At 47.6% G+C, this 11289-nt stretch overlaps 1 protein-coding gene across 1 annotated transcript in view; it reads left to right on the forward strand.

The window, feature by feature from the left end:
* MRPS11 (mitochondrial ribosomal protein S11) overlaps nt 1–5089 on the forward strand; it is a 226598-nt gene extending 221509 nt beyond the window's left edge. The window contains exons 5-6 of the mRNA XM_086951611.1: nt 4867–4932; nt 5033–5089. Of these exons, the coding sequence (XP_086807737.1) occupies nt 4867–4932; nt 5033–5089 (123 nt within the window). The remainder of the gene's footprint in view (nt 1–4866; nt 4933–5032) is intronic.
* Nucleotides 5090–11289: the final 6200 nt, after the last annotated feature.

Below are 11289 nucleotides of genomic sequence, written 5' to 3' on the forward strand. Positions count from 1 at the left end.
TTGGAATAATATATCCTATAGATTTGACGTAGGATTCATGTCTAGTAGGTCTCTATCGAATATATTAAATGTATTTGTGAGTGCCAGCTAGCTCAGAGGTCACTAGAATCTTTCTCGAATTCACACGAAGGGATTAGTTTCTGACAACCGCATAAACATGACAACTTTGTTTCCCCAGAATAAGAAATGTATCTCTAGAGTCGCATAAACAATAGTCAGTCAATCGTGCATGCTTCGTTTCATCAGAGGTGCAGAGAAATAGAGAGACGGGCGTTTTCAATAAAAGGATTTATTGAACGGTCTTCTTTCTTATGCAAATAAAGTGAACTGCTACAATCATAATACAGGCTGCAAAGTATAATGCGTACAACGTGAAGAGTATTATAAAATAATACTATAAAAGAATTGTATGGTTTCTAAACCATAGATAAATACATACATAAATAACAAAGGCTAAAAGCACTCAGCTGGTGCTTCTAAAATGTGCCTACACCGATGTACCTAACCTAATCTAGTACGAGGGAAGAAGTAAGTGAGGTGTAGCATAGGTTTAGTTTCTTTACCAAGAATCTATCCAAGATTTCTCTTTAGGGTCTAATCAGCTCCATACCTTAGTTTAGAAGGAAGGAGGTCTGGCATCTCTTGTCTCAGGACTCGATTTCCCAACATCCCGCGAGGGGCGCTTGGAAACATTGGAGCTGCATTCTCCGCGAGACAAAGGACAGCTTCTCGAACAGTGCGTCAGCTGGAGGGTCAGCTTCCTTCGTCACTTGCTGTAGCGAGCTGCGTCGGGCAAGTAGATAGTCGAGCTGCTCCGAACCACTATGTGTTTGCTAGAGCAAGTGAAGGCATATTTATACCTTGAAGGTGCCTATTTTGACGTAAAGTCGGGCATAATAACGTCATCAAAGAACCCCAAGGGAATTGTAGTTCTTTGAAAACTCCATGAGTTTTTAAACAAATCAATATTCAAGCAGGGGGATGTCCCTGACTGCTTAAAAAGATTTTCCAAGAAATCGCTGTGGCTTTCTGGTACGAGTAGAAGTAGCCATGCCTGTATTTGGACTGCATAGGCTATGTCTAAATATGGGTATGATTTCTATGCCTTTATTAGGGCAATGTGAATTGTGCCTGTATAAGTGCATGAATCGGGAAATTTCGCTCGGATCCTAAAACGCCATACAACAGTGTTGTATCCACTTCAACTCCAGGCCCCTCAGCAATCAGCAAGGCTAACAAGCTCTCGCCATTGAGCAAAGGCAGCCACTTGTTTAAATTTGCATTGCGCTTTCACTTTAAACGAAAGCGCGATGCAAAAATAAACACGTGGCCGCCCTTGCCAAAGGCGACTGGAAAAGCATAGTGCCAACATGACTAACTTGAATACCAAGGGGTGATTTAAACATGCACCTCGTCAATGAACAATCCTTTGTTTCCTGTCTCCAAACCAGACAATACATATCGTCTAGTTTTGGACTACAGACATTTAAACTCTAGTTGCAAAACATTTGCAGTACAAAACACACACTGTGCAGCACTAATAAATAACATTGTGCGTAAAAAATATAGAACCACATTAGATATTTCTTCTGTCAAAACATTGCACCTGAAAGCAGGTACTTTGACCGCTTTCTCAATTATGGGGATACAGCGTCACTTCTGTCGTGTCCCCCAGGGATTCAAGAATAGTCCGAGGTTAATAGACGTCTGGAGTGGGTAAAAGGATAAAATATCCACCATAACTGAGTAGGACGAAAATCCTATATATTAGTTTTTAGTTTGTTCAACGTTGAAGGATACAGTGTTCCAAAATATTGTGCACCTTATCTTTGTTTCCTTGAAACTTGCTCTGCAAACTTTCAGCCAACAAAATGAGTGACGGTGGGAACGGTGGAGCTGCAGGAACTGCAGCCCAACCGGGCTTAGACATTACAGGTTTCCAACAAAACGACCCGGATGTTATAATCATGCCGGAAAACCTAAGAAAAACCATCACTATAAAGCTTATAACAAATGGCCTATCACCAAGAGGTGGTAGGGTAATTTTTGTCATAGAGGCACATGAGTATCGGCAGACAGAGGTATTCTGTTCATGGATTTTTTTCCTTGAAGCAAATGCAGTATCACATGGCAGAGGAACATCCAACGGAATACACTCCTTTCGAGGATGTTGAAATTCCACTAACATACCAAGAGCATGCGCTCTGGTTTAAAGGCGCCCTACAACATCGAAATCACATTATCAGGCTCGGTCCACTAGGTAGACCAGGAGCAACATGGCCGGTACTAGCACAAAAAATGACTCAAATCGAGGCAGTATTTCCAGATAGTACCCCTCATGAGAAACACAGAATTCTAACAATCTGTTTACCAATGGGGATCGCACCACACCTGGAGGATTGTGACACTTGGGGTACAGTCTTTGCTGCAATCTACACAAAAACACATGGTGTTCCGTCTATGGCGGTTGTACCAGACGTCCTTAAACAGATTCAAAATGAATACGAGGCATAGCCTGCCTTGAATCTGGGTATGAAATTACTGAGAGATTTCGAACAGGTCTCAGCTATAATATTAGCTAACATTAAAGGTGAGGCAGCATCAGCGACGATCCGCCAAAAATTAAGAGAATTTGATGTAACTGAGCAACCATATGAACTGGCCAGAATAATTGAAAAATCCTATGAAGAACTACGTAGAGATAGTTTAGGTGGGAAACCAGTTAAACCACAACTAACTGAAAGTCCTGAAAAGGTCTTTATTAAAAACACTCTCACTGTTCCTAAAAAGAAGTGGGAGAATACTAAACAAACTTTTAAAGAGAAGTGTTCTCAGTCCAGAGGAAGGTCTCCTCAAAAGGAACCCTCTGAAAAGAGGTATAACCTCAGGAACAGGGATAATTTGAAAAAACCTGATAGATATCAAGATACTGATACACGTTCCTTTCAGACTTCCACACTGAAATCGGAAAGAAGAGGACGGTCAGAACACAAGGAAGAATGTGTGAAGTTCAAAGACAATCAACACGTTCCAAAAAATAAGAAAACCCAATTCACCAAAAAGACGGTAGCAGCTCTAAAAATCGGACATACCGAGGATCTTGAGGACACAACTTAAGAATGGGGAGTGGGCCCAAACAATGCTGGACAGTGCAGCAGAAGTCACCATAGCTCGCAAGATCTTGAAGGATCATCTGGAGACAGTGGACTTGAATGAGTACATTCAAGTCGAAACAGCTGATACCAGGATTAGTGTATCCCATAAGTTATTTGAAGTAGCGCTCCGGATGGAGTGGGACATAACTATGAAAAAAGAGCACTCTTTTGGGAGAAGCTCTCTAAGGGTTATGACATTCTTCTATCTGAAAAAGACTGGCCACCAAAATTTGTCAGGGAGTGCCCACATGGAGAAGACATCATTATGCCAGCCTTACCAAATCACATTCAAATTCACTTAAAATACACCTATGCCAGAAAATGGGCTGTAGCCTAGGCTCCAGCATTATATAAAAATCATGTAGGATGGGATGAGGACTCTCCTCACCATAAAATCCAGTTAAGCAAGAAGCTAAAAAACAGGTCAGGGAGATATTAGTACCTATATAAGGGCATGAATCGGGAAATTTCGCTCGGATCCTAAAACGCCATACAACAGTGTTGTATCCACTCCAATTCCAGGCCCCTCAGCAATCAGCAAGGCTAACAAGCTCTCGCCATTGAGCAAAGGCAGCCGCTTGTTTAAATTTGCATTGCGCTTTCACTTTAAGCAAAACGCGATGCAAAAATAAACATGTGGCCGCCCTTGCCAAAGGTGACTGGAAAAACATAGTGACAACATGACTAATGAAGGAGACCATATCACGCTGCAAGTAAAAGGTCCAGTTGGGATGGGCCGTCCAAAAAGGAGACAGGGCGGTAACACAGAAGCTTCATTTTCAATCGGAGGCCAGCGTTTTGCATAAACGATGACGCCAGCCTATCAAAAAGTTGGGTGTGGCTTCAAATCCACTACAGAAATGTTATCGATTACAAGACGCCTCGCAGAGCAAGGAGTGCATGCGCTCTCCAACGCTAGGCGAGACCTAAAAAAGCAAAACAATATCAGCAATATACTCTAGTAGTCACAAACTTATGTTTGGAGTGAACTGGCTATAGTTCACAAAGAATTCAATGTGGATTCATTGTGTATTCCAAAAACAGTTCATGTTTAAATGTAGTAAGTGTGCATATGCTTAAGTGTCAGTGTGATTCCCAAGTGCAATTGCAGTTGAACTCGCAAAAATGCTTGTCAGTGTTTATAGAGAAAATCTCTTTACCGTTCCCACCCTACCTTTTGCAGAAATTAGCAGTTGGCCCTATTCAGGGTCGAAATGTGACTTTTTGTTTTCGGTGAATACCCACAAACCTGTACCCACAAGCGTCAAGGTTTCTGGGTGATCACTTGCTTTGGTATTCGTACCCACTAGGGAATGCACAGAACCCCTGCCTCACACCCCCTCCTGCCCGTGAGCAAGTCAATTCTTGTGTGTAATGTCACATAATTTCATTCTATGTGCAGAAATAACTGTGTGAAACTTACCCATCTAGGCCAAGTATGGTTGCTTATTTGTTTGTAAAACACTTTTTAAAGAACCCCGTGACTATTTTGTATGTACTGTGCCACATTCATGCCATGCACAGAATCTTTAAAGTTATTGTCAATAATGAACTTTTCAGTACATTTTTGTGAGTCCAGGTGTTATATAATACCACATTTTGTCAGAAGTGAAGTCAAATGATTGTCATACATTCTTTTTCATGATGTCTATGTAGATTTGCGCGCCAGCTGATGTTCAATGCGTTGATTAGATATTTTATGTCCCCACAGAAAGCCACTGGTAAGGGCGTGTGCCACGTTCGAGTCGTCGTGAAGGGTCTGGGGCCTGGTCGGATGGTAAGTAGTTGTGGTTTATATGGCATTCTTGCAACACGTTGCCATAAAATAAAGACGTTTGCTGATTATCGTGGTAAATCTCATTGTATTTACACTATAGAAAAGAGCGTACTTGCTTGCACGCAATGATTTACGCCTGCTGAGTACTTGTTCGTAACACAGGAGAGAATGTCTTACGTCCTTAGTAGTCATTCTACTTTCCAGTTTTTAATGCATTTTGGGTAACATCTAAAATGACATTTTAGTTAAACAGCATGCATTAAGAATCGAAATTTGCCTAGCAGTGTAACAGTAAGTTTCAATTCTATTAAGGACCCGGAGGCGAGGATTATGCTTTTGTACCTTCTTCGCTGATTTATTACAAAAGTCACAGCAGCCAAAAACAAACCAAATAACAACAGCCCTACCTTAGAATAAAGGATAAGGGCAAAACAGAAAACAATGTCCATCGACTACAACTCCCATGAGTATTACTAGGCAGTCCATATTATAGTCCCTTCTTAGTCTCCACTGAAGTTAGACAGGACGTCCCCTTCAAGACCACTTCCTCTTTCTTCGCGCGAGGCACGCTATGTCATTACTGATCCTGCTTGGCACCATCATTTCCTATCAAGAAAAAATGCCACAGCGTCAGCAGTGAAAGGGCATCCAAAGCACATACAATGCAACACTGTCAAGTTACATCAGCATAAGACTGCAAAACCTGAGTACTTACTGCAGTACGGGCGGGTAATCTCCGCAGGAGACCGGGAGGGTTAATCCTCGCCTCCGTGTCCTTAATAGAATTGAAACTTACCGTTACACTTCTAGGCAAATTTCGATTCTATGTCAGGACCGGAGGCTTCAGATTATGCTAGTTTAAAGCTTGCTCACCACCAAATGAGCGATGTCCACCACAGGTTTAAAGTAAAACCTCTTAAACGTGGAGTCCGAAGACCAATCTGCAGCTCGCATCAGATCCTCCAATCGTGCTCGTAAAGAGAATGCCTTCGAGGCCATGGCCCTCTAGCCGAATGAGCACCAAACTGCTTTGTGTCAATACCTGCTTCCTGCATTACCCACCGTACCCATCTGGCGATGGTGGGAGAAGAGACAGCCTCGTGCGGCTTCCGCAGCGCAATTAGCAACTGTCTTTCGCCCGGGGGCGAAGTTCCAAGGTTAAGTCTTCATAAGCCTTCAAACAATGGACCACACACAACTTGGGAGTGTCCACGAAGCATGGGTAGGAAATCGTACGTGAACCACACTTCGTGCGACGCCCCAGCGTGAAAATCACCCCATCAGGGGAAACAACTCTTGCCGCGACATCCAGGGCGCAGACATCTGACACCCGTCTGCACGACATCAGACACAGAAGCATCGCCAATTTCGCTGAAAGCTCCTTCAACGACAGATACCTATTCTGAGGCCACGACAAAAAAAGGTTCAGAACGAGATTGACATCCCACAGAACCGAGTAACGTGGCTCTGGGGGCAGGGAAAGGCGAATTCCCCGTAAGAGGCGGCACACAAAAAGGTGCTCCCCCAGCGGCACCCCCGCAATCGGCTGGTGGCCCGCCGAGATTGCTGACCGCATCGCATTGATAGTACGGTAGGCTAGCCCGGCCGAAGCCGATTCTGCCAAATAGTTCAGCGCCGGAACGATACCCGCGACCACGGGATCCAAGTCCCGTCGAAGACACCAACGTGACCATTTATTCCAGGCAGAGCGATAACGTTTCGCGGTGCTGCCTGCCCAGGCCTTCGAGAGGAAACTTTCAGCCGTTCTCGAAAGGCCCGGGAGCGACCAACGTCGCCCGAAAGCCTCCACGCTATGAGGTGAAGGGAGCTCTGAGTGAGCAGATGATGGGGTTCCCCGTCCGCGTTGAGAAGAAGTCGTGGAAATCGGGGGAGTAGGATTGGAGAATCCCAAGAAAGTTCCAGTAGAACCGGAAACCAAACTTGAGACCTCCACCATGGAGTCACCAGGACTACGTCCGCCTGCTGGCGGCGAAGGTGGGCAGCCGCCCTCAGTATCATTGAGAACGGAGGAAAACCGTAAGACGTCTCCCCACTCCAGTTCTGGAGGAAAGCGTCCGTGGCCTCCGCTAGAGGGTCCGGCCTCCAGCTGAAGAAGCACGGGAGCTGGAAATCCAGACGAGACGCAAAGAGGTCCACCGAGAACGGGCCCCAGGCTGCACTCAGGCTCTTGAACACCTCAGGGTCCAGCTTCCACTGACTGGAGTCCCGCAGGTATCGGGAATGCCAATCAGCAACCTGATTGTTTCGACCCGGCAGGTATTCGGCCGTCACTGATACCTGATGCGCCAGGCAGTAATTCCAGAAATCCTTCGCCAAGTCCGAAAGGGCCTTGGAACGAGGACCCCCCAGATGATTGACGTACCGCACCGCCGAGATATTGTCCATGCGTAACAAGACGCAGGAGCGAAACGTGTCCTTGGTCCAGCAACGAACCGCAAAGGACCTGGCCAGCAGTTCCAGGCAATTAATATGGAGCTACTGCTTCCCGGATGACCAGGCGCCGCCTGTGGAAAACTCTCCACAGCGGGCCCCCCAGCCGGCTCGGCTGGCGTCGGACTCTATCACCAAGTCGGGGACAGGCCTGAAAATTGCTCGGCAATTCCAGGCTTCCATGTGAGCAAGCCACCAGCGCATCTCCTCCTTCACTTCGTCCGACAGGGGAACCACCTGATCGTACGTCAGGCCCCTTCGGAGATGGTGCACCTTGACGCGCTGCAGGGCGCGATAATGCAGGGGCCCCGGAAACATTTATTTATGGATCTGTAAACATCACTGGTTAAGCATTAGTCACCCCAGGGAATCTCATAATCTAGAGAGTACCAAGATATCCCAATCTATTGCCCTTATAAAAAGCAACCTGACTCTGATCAATACATTTAGAACAACACAAGACCAACAATCACATTGGAGGACACCGAAAAAATGTGTGAAGAGCGAGATGGCACCTCACGGGCGCACCACCAATGGGACCCCTGGCTGGTACTCACCAGGATGGCTCTGTTTTCATCATTGGTGCCATCAAGCTTTAACGTAAATGTGTCTCAAACCCAGAGTGAAAGGACAGTGAATGGTGCAGTGGACACAACTTATATGTGACAAAAACATACAACATTAAACATTTAACATATAAGTTACCGTGCAACTAGGACAATACATTTTATTCATATTCCTTTCTTTGTTGCAAACAGTAAACACAAACACATTAAAAAAGGAGAGTGTGAATACTGCCTATCGAATCACACCCTACTTACAGCCGACATGTTTCATTGCCTTGGTTTATATCAGGCAATTTCCTCAGGGCAAATCAATTTAAATGCCACTGCCAAAGACACTGTGCTTTGAGTGCCTTCACGCAGCCTTACCTCTCATACCAGCCAAGAGGAACTTAAAATCAGGGAAACAGCTCCCACAGGTGAGCGTAAGGAGTAACGGTGGAGAATGCACGTTCGGCGTCTAATCAGCCCTCGAATTAGACGCCGAACGTGCATTCTCCACCGTTACTGAACCAAAGGGAGAAAGGATTACGCTCACCTGTGGGAGCTGTTTCCCTGATTTTAAGTTCCTCTTGGCTGGTATGAGAGGCAAGGCTGCGTTAAGGCACTCAACGTTACGTTAAAGCTTGATGGCACCAATGATGAAAACAGGGCCATCCTGGTGAGCACCAGCCAGGGGTCCCATTGGTGGTGCGCCCGTGAGGTGCCATCTCGCTCTTCACACATTTTTTCGGTGCCCTCCAATGTGATTGTTGGTCTTGTGTTGTTCTAAATGTATTGATCAGAGTCAGGTTGCTTTTTATAAGGGCAATAGATTGGTACATCTTGGTACTCTCTAGATTATGAGATTCCCTGGGGTGACTAATGCTTAACCAGTGATGTTTACAGATCCATAAATAAATATTGCGGCGAGAACTAGGATTTGGTGTGTTTAATGACTTTCTGAGTGGAGGGCGTCCTAGTTCTGTCTTTCCCTCTAGAATCCTACTTTGTTTGCGCCCCGGAAAGATTGCCTGGATGGAGGACGATAGCAGGCCCACCACCTGGGCAATCTGACGGAGAGAGGTGTGCGATCGCAAGACTGTCTGGCGGAGAATGTGCCGGATTTTCCCCAACTTCTTGGAATGGAGACTCAGGGTACACCGTACCGAATCCACAGTAAAACCGAGGAACATCACCGTCTGAGACGGAACCAGAACAGACTTTTCGCTGTTGATTACAAACCCCAGATCCTGGAGTAAGGAAACCGTCTGATGGAGCTGAAGGTCCAACTGTACCGGGCACTGCGCCATCACCAGGATGTCGTCCAAATAGACTATCATCCGGATACCTTGACTCCGCAAAAATTCCATCGCCGGTCGGAGGAGCTTGGTGAAACACCAAGGGGCCGAAGAAAGCCCGAAAGGAAGGGCGGTAAACTCGAACACCTGATCCCCCCACCGGAACTGCAGAAAGCGCCGGTGCGGGGGATGAATGGGAACCACCAAGTAAGCATCCTTGAGGTCCAAACGCACCATCCAATCGTTGGGAAGCAAAACGTCTCTCAGAAGATGGATACCCTCCATCTTGAAATGCTGGTAGATCAATCAACCGTTGAACTCTTTGAGGTTGATCACCGGACGCTTCCCCCCGTCTGGTTTGTCCACCAGGAACAAATTGCTCAAAAATTCTGCTGGGTGTCGAACTGAAAGGGCAAATGGCGCCTTTGCGCAGCAGGGCTGACACCTCCTCGTCTACCAGAAGTGCGTCCGCACGAGAGAAAACAATAGGGGGGGGGAGGTCTGTCTTGGCGGGGCTGGTCGTAAAATTCCACATGGAAACTCCGTATCGTTCGCAAGACCCGAGCGTCTGCTGTGAGGCGTCTGGGCGTCTGGAAACAAAGCCAATCGTCCCCCAATCGTACCCCCACGCGGACCTCGTCCGCTGAAATGACACTCACCGTTAGAGGTGTTTCCGGCTGCATTCTTGAAACCACCACGGCCACGGAAGCGTTGTCCTCTGGTGGGGTAGAAGGTATTGTAGTTCTGAGAGGAGTTATACTGTCCCCGTCCGGAGCCTTGATTCCTGTTGGTCGCATGCTGACCACCACGGCCGGTCGCGCGGCCCCCTCCGCGACCGGCCCCCCTGGAGAAACGTTGGTGGAAGACCTTTTTGATACTGGACTGGGCCCTATCCAGGGACGTGAATGTATTTACAAACTTTCCCAGTTCTTTTATAAATGGCTCCCCAAAGAGACCACCCTGGGCCACTGCTCCCGCTTCCGAAGAGGCTAGGTCACCCAACTTAGGATCCAATTTAATTAAGTGGGACCTTCTACGTTCTGTAGACAACGCGCACTTCGCGTTTCCCAGGAAAACCACTACTCTTTGCGCCCAGTTAGAGAGGACCTCAGGGGAGATGGCTGCCCCGGACTCCTTGGCTTCCTCCGCCATGTCTAGAATCTTCGTAATGGGGCCAATGGCATCCAAGAGTTTATCCTGGCAAGACCGCCAGGAACGGTCAATGCCTTTGCGGGGATCTTTAACGAATTTAGCCAAAAACGTGGCGATTTTTGGGTCCAACTCCGGGGTCAGGGCCACCTTTCCCTCTAACGTAGGCCTAGGGCATTCTCCGCGCAAACAGCTCCTTGCCTCCTTTTCCAGGGGCTTGCGGAGGCGGCCAGCGACGAACTTCGCCACTTCTCCCCAGGGGCCCAGGCGGCGGACTGCGGATGCATGATTTCATCCGGGTCCAACATTCCTGAGGTGTCCCGAGGGAGCTCGGCGGCGGAGCCCGAAGGGCGCCAAGAATGCTCCGACCCATCCTCATCATCAGTGTCCGCCGGGGAGGTAGGTACAAGAGACAAAGGAGCAGTACTAGCGGATCCCGAGGGGCCCGGGGCCGGGGAAGATGCAGGGGCCGGATCCATCGCCTTAGCTAGGAATGCGTCACACAACCTCTCAAAGGCGTCCCTGTCCACACCATGCGAATCCCCCGTCACCACTTCCCTACAGGGTTTCTTAGGGGCTGGGGGAGTAGACCCCGTCGGGCGGAAGAACCAGCAGCAACCCCTAGGTGCGCCTGGGTTACCCTCTCGCACTCCTGAATAATACGTTCGGATAGGCGTTCCTCCATAGGCCCCACAATCTCAGAGGCACATCTATAAATCGAGCTATCTACAGCTTGGTAGAACTCGTCGTCGTTGAGGTACCCCTGCGACTCCTCCTCATCATAGTATTCGTCCCCCATCACCCCTAGCTGACCAGGACCAACCAAAGAACTCTGCAAGAATGAAAATGGCAAGGGTCAACCTGGGGAATAGGACCGCTGGTGAGAACCAGTACAAATATGGGGGCAGAGCGAT

This window comes from Lissotriton vulgaris, unplaced genomic scaffold, assembly GCF_964263255.1.
Source record: "Lissotriton vulgaris unplaced genomic scaffold, aLisVul1.2 SCAFFOLD_2332, whole genome shotgun sequence".
Classification (NCBI taxonomy): domain Eukaryota; kingdom Metazoa; phylum Chordata; class Amphibia; order Caudata; family Salamandridae; genus Lissotriton; species Lissotriton vulgaris.